This window comes from Alligator mississippiensis, chromosome 7, assembly GCF_030867095.1.
Source record: "Alligator mississippiensis isolate rAllMis1 chromosome 7, rAllMis1, whole genome shotgun sequence".
In the NCBI taxonomy this organism is placed as follows: Eukaryota; Metazoa; Chordata; order Crocodylia; family Alligatoridae; genus Alligator; species Alligator mississippiensis.
This window is the reverse complement of record NC_081830.1, coordinates 65,998,879-66,019,093: the sequence shown is the minus strand read 5'-3', so window position 1 is coordinate 66,019,093 and position 20,215 is coordinate 65,998,879. Positions and strand designations below refer to the sequence as shown.

The following is a 20,215-nucleotide window of genomic DNA, read 5'->3' as shown; positions in this document are numbered from 1 at the left end:
TAACCTTTCTGCAGCTGTGCGCTTGTGTTTGGCCACAGCTATAAACTGCTTTCTGTGGCCAGATCAGGTGAAAATTGTCACTTCTATCTGCACCCTTAAGTCTGACCATCCATCCCGGGTTATCTTAAACCAGTTTCAACCATTTTGAAAGCATGTTATGAACACTGAATTTTTGCTGTGTTACAGATTTGAACTGGTTTCTGATCACTTATACTGGTTTGTGTGCAATTTCTGTCCCTAATCTTATAAGGTATATGAGAGGAAGGAATGAAAAAGCATAAGTGAAAGGGGCAATATAAATGGAGGAAAAGGAAGAAAAGGAAAAATGAAGAATAATTCAACCCTCTTAGATTGAAGAGGTTACAGTGTAATTGCCAAAAACATTAAGTAATTCTTGCTTTTTTATCCATCATAGACTCAGGAGAAGACAGTTGTACTATAAACTTAAAAAGTAGTATATCGCCCAGAAGAAAATGAGAACCCCTGCACAGAGCAATACTTAAAGCTGCATTCTTTTGAATTAAAAGAATATACACTATTAAGTTACTATGTAGACTTATTCACAAAAAATACTGCTCTATCGCTTTGTTAATTTCATTCCTTTTCTTCTAAATACACATACATACCACCTTTTTCTCTAAGTACAAACTAACTATCATGCACTTATCCTTTCAGATTCATGTTTCAGAATACAATAAAATTATATGACTAAAAGCCCAGAAAAAATCTATAATGACTGTGTGTTCATTCCACCTACAATAAAAGGTGGCACCACAGCAACATAAGCACTTCCTTATGTTGGCAACTGATCTGTGTAACACATGTAGCATTTGAGTTCTAGAGCCATATGCCACCTCCCAGCAGAAGAATATGTCTTTTTGCCTCTTACAATCAAGCTTTTAAGGCACACCCACATCCTACATCCTGACACCCACATGAAACATCTGCATCATATTGTAGAACATTCATTTACTACTTTATGAATTGATCTCTTTTTATGTATAAAGTGATATGCATCAATGTCATTCTAGCAAATACACTGCAGTATTGTGGTGATTATAATGCCCTATCAATTTCTACTGTAATAAAAAGAGATATGTAAGTCTTCCCATGTTCCCCATATATGACCCTAAGGCTTGAGAGGAACAGCTGAGCATAGTTCCTAAGGCATATTTCAAACTTTAGTAAATGATTCTTTGTTTCTTTATAAAGCCACTGATGTTTTGTTTTCAATAAGACATTCTATTTCGAAACAAATCTGCTATCTTTCTCTTACAAATTTCTTGTGTCTTTCTTTTTTAATTGTAGTGGCATGGAAATCAGAGAAATGTCATGATTCTCTTATTCCCTACTAAATGGCAGAATCCTCTAATTCAAAATTATCTGTCTTAGAATCCTCCTTACTTTCTCATCACATGACAGTGCAAATGGAGAATTACTAAGCAGTAAAAGCAGAAGCAAACACTCTACAGCTAAATTGCCTTAATAATAAAAAACAAAGAGAAATTTCTGTGCTACCAAAGCAATAAATAGAATGTATTTCAAGCCATCAGTAGCTCTTGAAGGCTATTGATGTAGCTGGCATACATTCTCTGACCAGAAAGTCTCAGGATCTTTAGAGAAAGAAGAATAAGAGCTGTTTATCTGGACTATTTGAGTCCCTTCTGCACATGAATCTTTTAAAGGCAAGCTTCAAACACTAAACTGATAAATTTCAAAAGATGAACTTCTGTTGCCCCAGGGAACCAGCTAGCAAAAAGTTTATCTTATCTAATGAAAATACAACCTCCCACAAGATGCTGAGCTAGTAATTTGTCATGTCTTTCCTTCAGCTATCAATGCTGAAAATGTCCAACAGTCAAATTCCTCTAGCATATATCAGTAGTTAGCAGCCACTGGCTCTGGGTCTCATGCTCACTCACCCACAATAGTTTATACTTCTAAAATTGAAGGTGTAAAACGAGTGACTCTGTTCTGGCCATGATAAAGGTTAGCTCCACTGTTTGCATTAAGATGTAAGACTAAGCAACCACCTTTCTTGAGCCATATAGTTTACACAAATCAGGTTACAATGATGCCTATACCAGTTGCTTGATTACAAGAATACTTACACTGGTAATAAAAAGTGACTTCCCTTCCCCAGCATAATTTGGGTTTAAACATGCATCTTCACAAAGATTCAAAGCCAAAACATACCTAAGCCATATTCCCCAACTGTCCCTAAGAATGGCAACAAAGTCCCCTGAGAGATTGTTCTCAAATAAAAACCACAACTAGAGTGAACCGGGTGTTAACAAGATCACATATTTTATATGAGACATTTTGAATGAAAGTATTTACAGTTTAGATGTCAGAATAATGATCCATCAGGTTGACCCCTCCCCGCCCCTGCACCTCCATTCCATCATTTCCACTGCACAGTGGCCTGTAGACAGCCACTGTCAAGCTGGGCTCTGTGGTACTCCTTGCTCTTCAGATTTACTCAGTCCATAAAGGTTTCCCTCAATTTATGCTGTACATGCATTCCTGGAGAACGGCACATAAATTGAATTTGCATAAAGCGAACCCACTTTACAGTGTAACAAATAGGGATAGGTTCCCATGGTGGTGATGGAGGGAGTGAGGCTGGGACTGGGGAAGGGATAGGGGGGAGGGATGCCACTACTGGAGCTGCACAAGGCAGCAAAGCAGAAGGAACAGAGTGGCACTCACCCCAGCCCTGGCTGCAGCGGCCCCAGGAGCAGCTGGCGCCAGCTGCCAGCAGCCATTAGGTTGCACCGTGTTCCACCTGTCCCCACTCACCTCTGTTCTTGGGCTGTGCCGTGCCCTGGTGCTGGCAGCTGGTGTCGGCTGCTCCTGGGGCTGCTGCAGCCAGGCCTGGGGCGAGTGCTGTGCCCTGTGCCACCCAGGGCTCCACTTGTCTGCGCTCACCCCAGCCTGTGCTGGAGCAGCCCCAGGAGCAGCCAACACCAGCTGCCTGCACCACAGCACAGTGCAGCCCAGAAGCCAAGGTGAGCTCAGGCACAGAGGGACAGGCAAAGCACGGTGCAGCTCAGCGGTATAGGCAGCTGGTGCTGGCTGCTCCCAGGGCCACTGCAGCTGGGGCTAGGGTGAGTGGGGATATGGCCCTCCCTCCACAGACTGCTTGGGCAGGGGGGCATCTATGCTAATCGCATAAGAGCGAATTTACCTCACATATAACGAATTATGAATCTAAATATGTTCATTGCATAAGAGCGAATTCACATATAAAGAACCCACATAAATCAAGGGAAACCTGTAATTTCTGAAGAAGAAACAAATTGTTGCCTCTCTTTTATGAAAAACATTAGTGAGAGGTGAAGAAACAGAGGTCAAGCAGAGGTACTAAGAGTACACATACAGAAATATACAAATCCCCATGGACAGGTGAGATGAGTCTGTTGCAGAATACATCTCATACCTTCTGTGAAAAACATTGATCCCCATGTCTGCTGCTCAGAGTAAGCACTTTTTTTATCTTACTTTTGATGGTTCAAAATACATTAACATAAAAAGTGATGCAGACTAGCCAGTATACGAAACCATGAATCATGAGAGACTTAACATTTTCGTTATTAAGGAAACAAAACCCTGTGCCACCTTGAAATATAACAAATACCTAATGATTATATGCAACACACAATTTATATAAAAAAAGAAAACTGCCAACATTATTAAGCAAAGTTGCTTATATGATAAATTGATTACGTCTCATGGGGGTATTTAATTCAAACTAAAAGGCTTTCCAAATAGTACTAGCATATGCGTTAATCTAAGATCCCAAATTTCATCTTTTAGGAGAACAGTCATAGGTGACATGTAGGAGAGGAATGGGGAGGCATATGCCCCTCACCCCTGAGATTGGATGCCATAGCCACTGCCACCACTCACCACCCTCCCTCCCTCGCCGCTGCCATCACCACAGCTGCCTGCGGGCAGTCCCCACTCGCCATGCCCCCCGATACATCCAAATAATGTACAGAAAAATCACAAATTTTTCATTATGAAATGTGACAAAAAAATTTAAAAAAATCATATTTCTGTCAAAAGATTACCGAAAAAAATGTAGTTTGTAACTGTAGCTGTAAAATGTAATTGTAGTTGTAAAATCTGTTTGTAAAATTGCTATAAACTTTGACTGGTCAAAAAATATGCGGGCAATTAACCGGTCAAGTGACAATATTTGACCAGTCAATTGACCAGCGTGGTAACCCTAATCTAAATATTATTCTATAAGGATATATGCTATCTGATGCATATGAGAAAAATATCACATATAGCACAGTAGAAAAGACTAGAGTACATATCCTGTATTGTTCCAATAAATTCTCTCAAACTATAATTATCATCACCACACAGATGGATTCAAGAAAGACAACAGAAAGATTTCTGGGTGAGGAAACAGCGTTCTGCTTTATGAATCAAGTAAATAAAAGGTAAATTTGTGAAATATTCATGAGGGCTGAATCTTTCATCTATACTTTTGAATTATCTGGAAGATATGTGAAATCACACGTACCTGAAGGCAAAGAACTTCTTTTATGTGATACATTATGTATGTGTATGGAATAAGTTATAGTCACAAACTCTGTTCCTATTCATTTCACCCTGTTCAGATGATAAAGTACAAATAACTTGTGCATAATACCTTTCAGTTTATGGTCACTCCAAACAAGTGGCATCTGAATGCTTCTAAGAATTAAAACTACTATACTAGGCTTCACTTGGGCCACTGTAAAGAGACTTTCATGTTCGCATATTGTAAGAGGTTTTTATAAGAGAAGAAACTAGGTGCGTCGAGGGATGGGTGAGCAGACAGGAATGCAAACTGAGGGACAGCCAAGCGGGAAGGAAATAGAGATGGCAGTCAGGGAGATGTTGAGAGGCTGGAATGATGTTGGGGCAGCAGGGAATTGGGGGTTACCAATGGGGTACTAACGTGTCTATACACAAATGCTAGGAGTAGGGGGAATAAGCAGGAGGACCTGGTACCCCTACTAGCAAAAAGGGAATATGATCTCATCGGAATAACAGAGACCTGGTGGAATGCCATGTATGACTGGGCTGTATGCATAGAGGGCTACAGGCTGCACAGAAGGGATTGAGTATGGAAGAAGGGAAGAAGTGTAGCTCCTCTCTATGTAAAGGAGTGGTATGCTGCCTCAGAGACCCATGTTGGTTCAAGAGAAGGGCGAGTTGAAACCCTGTGGGTCAAGATACGGGGGTGACAAGGAGAAGGGGTCTTGATGGTAGGCATCTGTTAGAGACCACAACACCAGGAGGAGGACCTGGATCTGGAATTTTCCAGAGAACTAATGGAGGTTGCATGTTCAAGGGACATGACTGTTATGAGTGACCTCAATTACCCTGACATCTGCTGGGAGGAGCACTCAGCCAGATCTGACTGGTCATGTAGATTTTTGACCTGTGTGGAAGTACTTTATTTAGTACAGAAAGTGAATAGGCCAACCAGGGGAAAGGCTTTGTTGGATTTGATTCTAGCCAAAGGGGACGACCTGGTGGGAGATCTGAGGATTGAGATAATCTGGGAGATAGTGATCATGAGATGACAGAATTCACTATGTGTCATAGGGCACGGAAGTCAGCCATTAGGGCAGAGGTGCTTGATTTCAGGAAGGCTGACTTCAATGACCTTAGGAAAATAGTGGGAGAGGCCCTATGGGAAAAGGGACTGGAGGGGAAGGGAGTTCAGGAAGGGTGGTCCTCAAAGGAGTGATCCTCAGAGCAAAAAAAAAGGGTCCATTCCTGTATGCAGGAAAGGTGGTAAAGGGGCCGGAAAGCCCTCTTGGCTTACCAGAGGAGTCAGAGAGTGCTTAAAAAAGAAAAAGAAGGCTTACAGACAGTGGAAACAAAAAGTAGTTACCGAGGAGGAATATACAAGTATAGCCTGCATTTGTACGGAGAGGATACGGAAAGCAAGAGTGGCGACCAAGATCAGGTTGGCAACTAAACTCAGGAACAATAAGAAGTCTTTCTTTAGGTATGGAGGGAGCAGGAGGAAGATCAAGGGAAATGTGGGGCCCTTAAACAATGGGATGGGACAGCTGATAACAGACAGGAGAAAGCTGAACTCTTTGATGAATACTTTGCGTCAGTATTCCTGCATACAAATGACAGTCGCCCACCTGATCGGACACTGGACAGATGTGGGGGAAGGGTCATTGGTCGGTGTCGAACTGGTGAGGGAGCAATTGGAGCAGCTGAATGTCTTCAAGTCAGCAGGACTAGATGGACTACATCCGCAAGTGCTGCAGGAATTGGCGGGAGTCATTGCAGGACCATTGGTGAAGGTATTTGAAGACTTGTGGTGCTTGGGAGAGGTCCTGAAAGACTGGAAAAGGGCCAACATGGTGCCAATTTTTAAGAAGGGGAGGAGGGAGGATCCAGGAAACTATACACTGGCCAATTTGACCTCAATACCTGGTAAAATTTTGGAAAAAATTATCAAGAAGTCCATTTGTGAGAGATTGGCAGAAGGCATGATGCTGAAGGATAACCAACATGTTTTCACTGTGGGCAGGCCATGTCTGACCAACCTCGTCTCCTTCTATGATCAAGTAATGAACCACTTAGATGTAGGAGACACAGTTGATGTCATATACTTGGATTTTTAAAAAGTCTTCAATATCGTCTCCCATAATTCTCTTATAAAAAACTGGGGGATTGTGGGTTGGCGGAGTCCACGGTTAGGGGACCAATTCAGAGAGTGCGTTGGGAGGGGTCAGACTCAGAGACTGTTAGTGGATGGGTCTGTATCATCTTGGAGGGAGGTGGCCAGTCGTGTCCTGTGAGATTTGGTTCTTGGCCCCGTGCTGTTCAACATCTTTATCAACAATTTAGAAGAGCATGTGGAAAGCACCCCCCATTGGCCAAGTTTGTGGATGATACTACGTTATGGGGAAAAGCAGTCACGCTAGGGTGGATCCAAGTGGTCCTAGACAAGCTGAAAAGGGGGGTGGAGAGGAACCAGATTCAGTTCAATAAGGATAAATGCAGAGTGCTTCATCTGGGGAGAAGTAACCAGTGATGTGAATATAGGTTAGGAGGAGATGTCCTGGCCAGCACAATGACTGAAATGGACCTCAGGGTTATTATTGATCACTGGATAAGCATGAGCCACCAGTGTGATGCTGTAGTCAACAGAGCTATTAGCATGTTGGGATGCATTAGCCGATAAATCGTGAGCAGGGCTATGGAAATTATACTTCCTCTCTACTCGGCACTGGTGAGACCCCAGCTGGAATACTGTGTCCAGTTCTGGGTGCCACTTCAAAAAAGACGTGGAGAATCTTGAAAGGATCCAGAGAAAGGTCACAAGAATAATTAAGGGCCTGGAGGACAAACCTTATGAGGAAAGACTAAGGGATCTGGGACTGTTAAGCCTGAGGAAGAGAAGACTGAGGGGTGACTTGGTAGCTGTGTATAAGTATGTAAGGGGTGAATAGCTGGAGCTGAGAGAAAAACTGTTCACTAGGGTATCCCAGGGGAGGAAAAGGAGCAATGGCCATAAACTGTTAGAGGATCGTTTCAGGTTGGATGCAAGGAAGAAATTCTTAATGGTAAGGGTGATTAGAATCTGGAAGAAACTTTCCAAGGAGGTGGTGTAGTCCTCAATCTTGGAAGTCTTCAAGAGGAGATTGCACAGACATGTTGTTGGCATCATTTGATCTCAGCAGTATTCCTGCCCAGAACAGGGGGGGTAGGGGTTGGGGGGGGGGGGGGAACTCAATGTTTCAAGGTGCCTTCCAGTCCTTAATCATATCATAGAATCATAGAAGTTAAGAGAAAATATGTAGTCTTTGTATCAAAAATAAAAATAGTTAAGCACTAAACTAAGTGCACATACTACCTTCAGGTAAAAAAAAAATTGCTTGGCAAAACAACAGTATCTGATATATCAAGTCAGGTTATATCAGTAAACAATAGACTGATCCAATAAGGAAGCCACCTTGCACCTAATTACCAAAAATGGCACAAACTGCAGATTTCACTATACATATAGTCTGCATGTGTTATAATGAGCAGATTACTATATGGCTCTCTTTGAGTACTGATAGGCCTAAACCTAATTACACTTAATTAATGGTAATGACTACTACTTAAGGTATATCTAGTGCAAGATGTGCCTGTGGCTTAACTCCACACATTTGGGCTGTCTTTAAGCAAACAGCTGCAGCAGCACAGAGCTCAGCACAGATTACCTCACCCAGCTTCTCACACAGGTTTCACATCCTGTGCTGAGTTTTACTCCACTGAAGATCTACTATTGTCAGTATCCAAGCTAACTATACATTAAAAACAGCTCAGGTATATCTACCCATAAATATTTCATGGATTTTTCCCACAAGCCATTTCACCATGGTATTTACTAAAAATCATGTAGTGATTTTAGAGAAGCACTGTGCCACTTCTACAGATTTACTCTTCACAGAATGAGAAAGAAGTGTGTAAGCTAACAAGCTTTCTATTGGGAACAGGCATGGACCAGTGCCAATATGGTATTACTGTTCTAAAGTGAACCATCCACTGACCTGGCAAGGCTAAGACAATGTGTGTACCCCTTCTTGTTAGTGCTATCTACTTATACAGCTGCACTACTATAATATCTGAAATGTCAATGAAGATTTCAAATCACATCACTGCATATATTATTTCTAGAATGGAATTTGCTTAATCATTCATTTTCCATACCACTGCCTTGATAATTTATGAAAAAAGAATCAGGCTATAAGAACATTCCTAGAAAACCATGTAATAATATGTGAGCAGGGAGGTTGCCTGTTTTGTTGTTCATTTCACTCAACCTAGGTCCTCAGCAATTGTAACTCAATTCCATATTATCACAGAATATTTTTTAAACAGAATGAAAAACAGAGCCCTAATTAAGAATAACCCAAAATCAAAATGCTGATTTTGTATAATTGCTTACATGTTTTTAAAGAAAGATTTCCTCCCTACACATCTGATAAACTGTTTTGATTCATATTACCAAACTGCATGATGACATTGCAAGTTGTGTGGTAAGACGCCTTTTTCATATCACTGGAATATTATTGGCAAATTAAAGTCCTGTGTTATCAATGCCCAGTCAGCCTGGTATGAAGATTTTTCAGTCAGTACATTTTTTAACTCCAAGCATGCAGAGTAACTTACCTAATTCACCTAAATGTTATAGCTTTCATAAACAACCATCCTGTCAGCAACAAATTTACCTTATGCAAACTAGACCTTAAAATATTGAACTGAAAATTCTATGGTGTTAAAGACATGCTATAACACCTAAAAAAAATAAAGTCTACAACTCAAGAAAAAGCAAGTTAAAAGATACAGGGAAGAGGAAGCACCAGGCAGTTGCTACAAAATTAAAATACAGAAAATGGGTATGCTACCTTTTAGATTTTCTTATTCTTCAGTAAAGTTTCAATAGCCCCTGGGTGATAGCCCTCCCAGATGCAGTGCTACACAAGGTGCGTGGGGCAGTTCCACCCAGTGCCAGTGGCAGCAGCAGCACCTGGCTGAGAACCCTTGGGTAAGCTAAGGTAGCACAAATGTGGTTCTCAACCAGGGTGCTGCCTAATACAAAAATGTTACAAAGGGTGCCTGAACCACTGGTGTAAAATAAATTAAACATGGATCATAGAAAAAAAGATTGACAAGTAGGAAAAAATGGCAGAGTACTGGCACAATATAGTCTCATAAATCTACTCTGTTTGGGCCCTTTGATATGGGGAAATTGATCATGTGAATGTGACTTTATTCTAGAAAAAGTACTTAGCTCACAGAAAGCAGAGCATTTACTCCAAGCTAATATTGGAATGGTGTCTGCATCAGAGAGTTGTTCTTAAATAGCTAAATAGTACTGGAATGGCTACTCCAGAATAGCTGTGTCAGATAAGTATGCTGGTCAATTGCTCCCATGTAGACAAGACTTCAGAGAGCAGGTAGTTGATCTTTGAAGGCAGAGCAAACAGGAGTCTAACAGGAGTCTAAAAGTAAAATAAAGAAAAAAGGTATGGGGTCCTACACTTGAGTGAGAGATCCAGTTTCTTCATCACCCACAAATGAAAAGGCAGTTTCAACCAGTGATGGAATCCTGGAGACTGAAAAAAGTCATTATAAGCCTCATGTCTGCCATGCCAAAACCAGGATCATGGCAGTGCACGGAATGATGCATGCATGTTATAATTTGCTAGGCAAATAACACTAGTAACAGTAACTAGTGACACAAGTAATTTCTTTCCCAGAGACCTGACAGAGTACTGGGGTACCCAAAAGCTACCTAAATCTACCCCAACCATGCAGTTGGTCCAGTAAAAGATATCACCCACATAACACCATTCCTCTTGCATAATAACAGAAAAGCAAGGTAACAAAAAAACAAAACAGAGAAACTCAGAAAGGGTACTTAACAGGGCCCAAGAGCGTATTTATTTGTATTACTCAAATAAGGCCTGGTTGGTAGCCTATTGAAAACAATGGTTACATTCCCTTCGATTCAGTGGGCTTTGCATCAAACCTATACTTCAGGCCTCCAGGAAAAAAAATTGCCATAGTCTAATTTTTATTAACTGTTCAACCCTGGCTACAAAAGTTCTGTTAAATGAAAAATTTAGTCCACCTCTAGAAAATATTCTAAGCCAGAAGCAAGGGCTGTTTCTGCGATTGCATCATCTGCCAATACACTGAATGCTGCCTTTATGCATAAAGTACTTGGTGCCCAGAGCTGTAAAAGCATTTAGAAGCAAATGCACTCTTCAGAAAAAAGTCTACTGAACCAAAAAACCCCACAAGAAATATCTATTTTTTACTTCACTCCAAACTCAGGGCCCAGAGTAAATTTTATATCTATCTATCTATCTATCTATCTATCTATCTATCTATCTATCTATCTATCAGATGTCAAAGGACCCAAACAGAGTAGATTTATGAGACGATAGATAGATAGATAGATAGATAGATAGATAGATAGATAGATAGATAGATAGATAGATAGATAGATAGATAGATAGATAGATAGATTTCTGTAACTTCAAAATGGACTACACAGACAGGTTATGCTACTGATCTCTAAACTCTAGAATTTTAGAGTTAATGGGCTATTAACAACAACTGCTAATTGATGTTCCCTCCAGTGTCATATTCAATATTTAATTGTTACTTTGCTTGAGTGGCTCACAAAATTGTTAATGGATTAGAGTGCTTCACCTGTTGGCAGGCCATTAATCTAATGCAGAATGATTCTCCTCTGGCATTTCCAATGCATTCTAAACCAGTCTTGACTAAAAGTTATTACTAGTAGAGGGCTCCTTACTGCCCAGTGTGTTAAGAGTTAGCAATTTAAGTTCAGTCTCTACTGAACATGAGTCCATGACATAAAAACTGTCACAAAAAGTATTTAGCATTAGAATGATGACTGGTTAGACAAAGTCTTTGAATTACTGTATCATCACTAAGGACAGTCTCTCCATAATAATGACCATATAAATTAGTGAAACACTGCAAGGAAGCCTTCAATATAGCCGCTTGTTTTACACCAATTACTGGCCAGTTGGATCAGTAACAGAACAGTAGGCTTGAGTTCCAGAGAAATCCGAAATACTTTTGCTTTTTACAAACAATACATTGTAGCTAACTAAATAAACTATAATAATAATTATGTTATTGATCTAACTTGAACAGTACCACTTACAGTCATGTTATAATATAAACCTACTAAAGGAAAATAAAAGTAAATTCAAAGTAAGGGAAGAGAAAATGAGGATGCAGGGAACAGTCCAGAAGATACAGGAGAAATCTGGATAAAAGAGCAGAAAAGAGGGAAAATAATGGAAACCAGTTCCTTAAAACTTCAAGCTTAAAGAGCTCACAATCCTGAATTTCTTTTATAGATCAGAGTAAAGGCAGCAGACAAGTAGTTTGGATGGACAATTAGTTTGGATGAAGTTTGCTAAAGCACTGTGATATAAGGTAAAGACATATAAGCAAAAGAAGATGAAATACAGAAAATAAATGTTGGTGTGTAAAAACCCTAAAGAAAGAAAGAAAGAAAGACATCCACAATGTGGTACTGAGCATAACAAGAAACAATCTTTTACTTGGTTATTAAATAATCACCAATGAGAACTATCGGGTGTATACTTAGGGACTTATGGATGAAATACTTGTGTAGGTGAAAGGTGGAAAAGGGACAGGCAAACCCAGCCTAGTCAAAGTTGTAATTGCAGCTCATACAGTCATACCCAAAATAGGTTGGAACTGATAGCTAGGGATAGACATTCAAAAAGCCTGAGCCTGAATTGATTCAATCTTTGCACGTTAGTCTAAACTGTAAAGCTTGAACCGATTTGGAGGTGGATAGACATTCCCTTTTCATTCCAGAAATGCAGGCACATGCCTGCAGTGGCTCAGGCTAGAAGCCAAGGTAGGGGGGTGGCCAGACCCCAGCAGCAGACTGTGATTAGAGAGGGTTCCCCCCTCATGAGCAGCCCAGCAGTGAATGTTTATCACCCCTGACTCATTGTTTATCAACCCATTAAGAAAACAACACAGGGACATTACCAGCTATCTGTTGATTCTACCTTGTGTGCCACAGCTGAGAGGTAGCCAGCATGTGGTCTGCCAGCTAATGCTGAGAGGTGTCTGTGAGGGAGTGGGGAGTGCCTGCTTAGCAGAGAGTGGGGAGGGGAGGGGGGAAGGCAGAAGCCAAACAGATGCCTGCAAAGACTGCTGGAGCAGCAGCCAGGGAACAGAGGGGAGGGGCCAGCCCTGCTGTGGATCAGAGAGCCCCACCCAACCCAGAGAGCATGCCGGGCTGCTGGGGAGGTCTGATTTAACTTAAACCAGCAAGGGGTCTGGGACATACATTGCATAAACTGGTTTGAGCCAAATCATTAAGTCTGATACTACATTCAAACAGGTTTATCTCAAACCAGTGTCAGCCATTTTTTAACTGGTTTATGTGCACTGAACATCTGTTCTGTTACAGGTTTAAACCAGTTTTTGATCACTTAAACCGGTTTATGTGCGATGTCTGTCCCTAGCCTCTGAGCTTAAACTGAGATTGCCACGTGGGATTGCAGCCCATGATGATGTCCATATTGCTGCAACTGTTAGTGGTTCAAGAAGAGCTAGCTTGTTTAAAGCTATCCTTTACATCATATTGACTTGTACACGTACCCAAAGAATGGAAGTAATGAGGAAAAGTTTAAAAGAATAGGAAAAAGGCTTTTAAATAGCTTCTATATTTGGGTTTCTCTTGTCTTCCTAAGATCAACTGTGAGATACAAGAACAAACCTATGCTCTTAGCCTAGGAAAAGGACTGTTCATTGTATAACTAGGGCTTCTAGATTTATGTTTAAAGTAATTGCTGATAAATAGGAAGAAACATAAAGCAGATTTATCTGATAAAGGAAGCATTTGCATTTCTCAGGCACTGCCCTAGAGCATCAGTTTAAAGCTATTCCAAATCATTCTCTCACTGGGAAGTTGTGCAGTATTGACTGACAACAGGCATATATACAACAAGGAACAAACATTGCATATGACAGAAATATTTGTATAGCCATGTTTCCTTGTTTCCTTTGTTGCTCATTTGGGGTTTTTTATTTTCCATTTTTTACCTAGCAACAAGGACAAAAAAACCCACACAAACCCATCCTCATAAAAGGTAGGAAAATGTTATTGTAAAACCAAGTTTTAGCTCTGAGAGTTCAAACTGTCAGTAACTTTTATTTTATTTTATTTTTTCCAGTTTCGGATAATAACTGCCTGATGGAATGAACTTTTATTATTAGCAAGAGTTTCAAATATTTCCATCTATGAATCCAATTCTCCATTTTTATTTCTATTGTGATTATGCATATGTCTCTAAGCAAAATCAACCAGATAAAATAAAAGTTGTATGTTTACAGTACTGCCATAGGTACTGCAGTTCCTGTGAAGGCAAAATTTTAACAGATCCTACTGGAGATACCATGGAAATAACTTACTTTATACATGACTATGCATTTGCAAGGTGAATTCCTATATAATAAAGACTTCAAAAGCCATCTCAAAATGAGTTCCACTTTCTTACCAGTTTGAATAATTAAATAATTCGTTTTAGGCACTGGATTTTAAACTTTTAATGTCAGGGATTATGTTATTCCTTTAGCACTGTAAGGTGTTGTGTGCACATGTTCTGATTATATTACCTTAAGGATCTAAATTTTGATTTGAACCATTACAGAGAATTTGATTACAGGACAGGTAGTCCAAAATATCTGATTTAGATTATTTCTAATATTTGTCTTTAGCCATTTCTGAAATAACTTCTAACCTTTCTTTCATTTTAAATGTAATATTTGGTTCTAAACTATTCAGATACTAAATATTTAAATAATAAACACTACAATGCTATATAAACTATACCTGATATTGACTGATCCTAGTAGGAGGGGCAAAATGTATTGGCTGAAACTTCCTTGGTACTAAATTAATTAGTGTTGTTACATAAAAAAATAAGGATAATGAACATGTTCCAACCTTTCTGTTTTTGATTCACTGTCAGTTCTGCAAAGTTCAAAGTCCTGGCTAAGAGAGTGCAATTCTGCTTGAAGCCTTTTCTCCCGTTCTACACTTTCCTCATAAAACTTCATCTTGTTTTCCATTGCTTTTACTTTTTCTTCCATCAGCTTAAATTCATGAAGGATCAGATAGCTGACTCCACAATATTTACATACTGTTTCATCCCGGGACATCTAAAAAAAGATATAATCAGACTGTATTTAGGAAACTCACTGAAAAAAATTAGAATACTGAATCATTCTGAAATGTGACCCATTTAAACTATTCATTGTAAAGGAACATTTCTGATCAGAAAATTATTTATTGTTTTGCCATGTAGTAATAGTGAAAACAGTTGCCACGTTAGCAAGAACACAAACTATAATAATATATCTAGTTTTGGGAACCTTACCAGGTGTTACGGACTTTTCAGAGTATCATACATAACTCCCATTATATCATCTAAAAAGGGAAGACAAACCTCTGATGCAGATTTTATGGATAGGTGGTATTAGGAAAATAAACCTTTACAATCTCCAAAGTTATTTTCTTGTTGTGACTTTCTGATTGTGTGAGGCAGAAAGATGTTGAAGTTTGTTGTTTCCTGATAAATAGTATTCTCTTAGACAAGAAAAACATCTGGAAAAGAAAGGAGTGATATATCCCAACAGAGTACACATTTCACAATGACTAAAGTAGTGGTCATCGTGAGATATAATATACATGACTTTTGCATGACACAGAAATTCCATCTGATTTGGCAGGTGGGAAGTAATTCATCAACATAAATATTCAGCATATAATGGGCAACTGATTGAGCCACCATTTCTTAAAATGAGAGAAAAATTATACATTTATGACACTGCAACACTTTCAGCAAAACTTAGTGAAAATCTAACAGGCCCAGAAAAATGCACCAAGACTGTCAGACATACATACTAGTCAGTAGAGGTGTGTGAAACAGGCCGTATTCGTTTTGGATTCGGCCCAAATCCAAATCTGCAGATTCGATGCTGATTCAGAAAAATCAGCGATTCAGCCATAGATGCAGCTTTAAATGTTTTTTCTACATACCTCAAGGTACCAGGCACAGCTCATAAGTGCTGCGAGGCTGGGGCAGATGGAATGTCCTACAGAAGTGCGGGGGGGAGGGAGCATATGCTCAGTGGCAAGCCCAGAAGTGGACCAGAAGTGCTTTTGGTCCACTTCCGGGTCTGCTGCTGAGCATACTGGGGAGCTCCCCACTCTCCCATGGGACACTTGTTGCCTGGTACTTTGAGGTACAGAGAAAGAACATTTAAAGCTGTGTCTATGTCCGAATCGTCAAATCTTTCCAAATCTCTCCAAATTGATTCAGAGGGTTCTGATTCGATTCGGAGAGATTACATGGTCTCCTGATTCGATTCAGATTTGGAGATTCAGCCACCGAATTGGACTGAATCTCTGGTGAATTGACTCAGGGACCAAGCTTTGCACAGCTGTACTAGTCAGTAGATTATCAACCTTGTGCTTTCCATTCTGATCTCTCTCCAAGACTTCAAGACCAAATTTGCTTGGTTTAAAAGTAAAATCATTTTTCTCTCACAGTCCTGCAAACTCACCCCATCCATTTTAACTAACAATAAACATTCTGCAACTATTTGACAATCTTATTGATGCTGCACAAGCCAGAATAGGTGAGTAGTGGTGACAACAACAAGTAGGAAGATGATCTTTGCAGTGCATTCTGAATCTATGGGAGGGAAATAACATAAGTGTCAGGGAGGTCACATAGGAGGTGATTAAAGCAGTCAGATTAGGAAATGGTAGGGGCCTGAAGGAGAGTCTCAGTTGTATATAGGCAGACAGGAAGGTCAAGTCATAGAAATACTGTGAAGCAAGCAGCTGAAAGATCTCAAATATATGGGGGTCAGAGATAAGTATCCAAAAAAGCACCCAAGCTGCAGGCCTGAGCAACAAGAACAGTGTAATATTTTGAATAAGAAAAGAAAGAGTACTATGGATGGCCTGGAGAAAGTTCAGTTTTGCCCAGGTCACATTAAGTCAAAAGGCAAGATATCTAAGAGATTACGTCAGGGAAAAAAACTGAGATGCAGGACTGAAAAGAGACATCTGTTTGCAGATCATCAGGGCACAGATGGTATTTGAAGCCATTACAATGGATAAGACCACACAAAGAATGTGGAGAGACAAGAAAAATGGGTCTCAAATAGAAGCATGTAGACACTAACAGAAAGTGAGAAGAGCAAAGAGTGACCAACCAACCAAATAGGATGATAAACAAGAGAGGACAAGACTTCAAAAAGGATGCGATCTAATGTGTCTAGAGCAGCAGAAAGGTCAAGGAGGCTGAGAAAGGAGTAGAGGTCTTGATATTTAGTTAAAGAGAGGTCACTAAGGGTAAGTTCATACCACAGTGACAGTGTACCTTAGCTAGGAAGTTCCCAAGCACACTCAATCTACTCATTCCTACTTGCATGTTCCAAACCCAGAATTATACCATGGCATCCAACTACTACTGCCCTCAAAACCTTAATCTCAGTCTCTTGAGACTGGCTGATGAGAATGGCCCTGAAACAAACTCATCAGTGCATTTCTGGGGTTGAAAGTTATGAACAGCATGGGTAGGTAGGGCATGCTCAGGAACAGCCCAGTTGGAGTATGTTGCCACAACAATGCAGACATACCCTAGAAGGACTTGATGAGAGCAGTTTCAACTGAGCAGAGATGGCAAACCAGACTCAAGCATATCTACAGCATACTGGAGAATATCTGCATTTTGGGGTTGGACTCAATCTGCTGAGGTCCCTTCCGACCCTAGCACCTATGAATCTATGAATCTGTGACAGAAGAGAAATGCCAAGCAACACATGAAGATATTGTATTCAATGAGCTTAGAGATAGGGCAGAAGAAAGATGGAAGAGTAGTAGCAAAGACGGGTAGGGCATTCAATATATCAGAACATGAATCACAGAATCATAGAAAGAAGGACTGGAAGGGGTTTGTTAAAGATAGAACTGGCCAAAGCAGCAAGTACTAAAGACTTGATTGTTATGGATGACTTCAAGTACTCCGACATCTGTTGGGAAGATCATTCAGCTAGCTCCAGCAGATCAACCAACTTCTTGGCAACTACAGATGACCTGTTCTTGACACAGGCTGTGGAGGAGCCGATTAGGAGTAAAGCCACTCTGGACTTGGTGCTGGCCAAAGGTGAAGACATGGTAAGTGACCTGAAGATTGGAGGTGCTCTGGGTGACAGAGATCACAGTCTGATCAGATTCACCATCCACTGAAAGGCTGGGAACTCCACTGGCAGAACAAAAGTCCTAGACTTCAGATGGGCACACTTTGGTAAACTCAAAAGTCTAGTTGGAAAGGCCCTTTGCAACCAGTGACTGGACGACTTGGGAACTCATGAAGGATGGCACTTCCTCAAGGAGGCTATTCTTACTGTTCAAAAAGAGGCCATCCCCATGCAATCAAAGAGAGCGAGAGGGGCAAAGAGACCCACCTGCCTCAACAGAGACATTAGGGAACTTCTCAAAAAGAAAAAAGAAGTATACGTGAAATGGAAAAATGGATCAGGATCCAGAGAACAGTATGTTCATGAGGCCAGGGTCTGCAGACATGAGACAAGGAAAGCCAAGGCATCCATGGAAATCAAGCTGGTGAGCGCTTCTTGTCTCTGTTTCAGCTGTAACAAAGATTGTAATATACAGATACTGAAAATGAAGAAAGCAACCAAGCAATCCTTTGGACTGACTAGAGGAAAAACAGAAAGAATTAACATTTAGTTAAAAGGAAAGTTCTCAAAAATTATCAGAGTCCCTATGTCATGGTTCAAAACATGTACTATTTTTAAATATACCTTCATAAAAATGGTAGTTAAGGAGGTTTGCTCTGGAATTACCAAGCAAGGTTTATTTTCCTGTATCTCAATTTTGCCTCAATATAAAATGACCATAACTACAGTGGCTCTGAATGAACTGAAAAATCAAGTTTATTTTTCCTGGCAGTTACAATCTGTGCTTGGAAATATGAAACTGTTATTCAGAATAAATACCATAAGCTTCCAAGCACTGAAATTACTATATTGAAAAAGGACAAAATGAGCTGTTATGGGGAAGGGAGGAGAGGATTGTTATCCCAAAAAGAACATTGTGCTCCCTTGCAGCCCCACCACTTCTGTCTGTCTTTCAAATAAACAATTATGGACACTTTGCTCTGTCCCTGCATAATATCCATGTCATGGGTCTAAACTGGAATTTTTAAATGTAAATCTAATAACATCAGTCTTCAAAAGGAGCAAGTCTATTTCAGTTTTTCTAACTGAACTCACTGGTTTGGAACTATTAAGATTAAATTTAAAAAGGTAATATACAAAAATAATTCCCCTCCGGATTTAAGGGAAAAAAGGTTGTATTTTGTTTGTTTGTTATCTCCCCCGACCGTAGGTAAAGTAAACTAAAAATGTAGAGGACTGTCAGCACCTTCAGTTTCTGATTTTGAATTGTCTTTCTACCCAAGAGTCGCACTAAAATGAGGTGGTTTTATGAAAGGGCAGGAGGAAAGAAAACTCTGTCTCCCCATCAGAGCTTTACTTTTCTCAGTAAAATGCTGCAGTCACTGGAATGCAAGGTAGATATTCATAAGCCAGGTTTAAACTAGCTGACTCTGTAACTGGTAACAGCCTAGCTATGGCAGCATGGAGCTCAGCACAAGCTGTACACTAAAGCAATATAATGAAAAGGCACGATTCACAGGTGAAAATGCAGCTAAGTCAAGGCCTGATCCTGCTAAGTGTTAGGCCCCTCAACTGTCTTTAAAGTCAGTCTGATAGGATTAAACATTTTTTTAAATGTTTTGTTTTTCTTCATCAAAGTGCTTCTGCATCAGTTAAATAATAAAGGAAAGGAACTGTGACTGCCTCTAACAAGTGTGTAGCACTGTACTGTTCTTGATATTGCTATCTGTTATTTATACACTGCTGATAAAGTTACTTTGAGTTTCAAATTGGAATGCAAGATGAAACATGTATACTTAAGACTTAGAAAAAAACATTTATAAACATCCAACAATAGCTACAAACCTCAATAAATATAATCATTTTTTTCTGTGATAGGACACAGAAAAGGGAAACAATTAATTGTAAGAAAACAAGTACATTAAGGGTATGGCATAGTATTAAATAAAGTATGCAGTAATCAACCATCTGAAATAAGATTCATTTTCAAACTTAAAAAATTTACTCCTACAAGAGGGCCACATATGTTATTGCTCAGGTGGACTCAGCTGAGCTCTTACCTCTCTGTGGCTGCTTCTCTTGTCAGAACATTATTGATTTTGGCAAAAATTAGATAGACAAGCTTGATTTCAGTAAAATCAGACTATGCTTTCCAGAGGGGTGAGGAATGCTTCAATGACTCACCATCTATAAAGCCTAAGATATCTATTAGCTAACTTGTTATGGTCATAGTGATCCATCAGTATTTCTCAATTCATTCTTATCACTACAGGGGCTGTCAGCCTACAACCTACATGCTGAATCTAGGCCATGAAGCTGGAGCGTCAGTAGCCATTTGGCTGCAGAGAAAGTGTTGGCAGTGGCCAGATCATAAGCAAAG

The 20,215-nt window shown here is 40.0% G+C and overlaps 1 protein-coding gene across 4 annotated transcripts in view; it reads right to left on the bottom strand.

Moving 5' to 3' along the window:
• Nucleotides 1–20,215, bottom strand: part of LEKR1 (leucine, glutamate and lysine rich 1) — a 146,631-nt gene that overhangs the window by 106,316 nt on the left and 20,100 nt on the right. For all 4 annotated transcript variants that reach the window (XM_019491840.2, XM_019491844.2, XM_059731063.1 and 1 more), the window contains one exon: nt 14,567–14,781. In XM_019491840.2, coding sequence (XP_019347385.1) covers nt 14,567–14,781 — 215 coding nt within the window. The remainder of the gene's footprint in view (nt 1–14,566; nt 14,782–20,215) is intronic.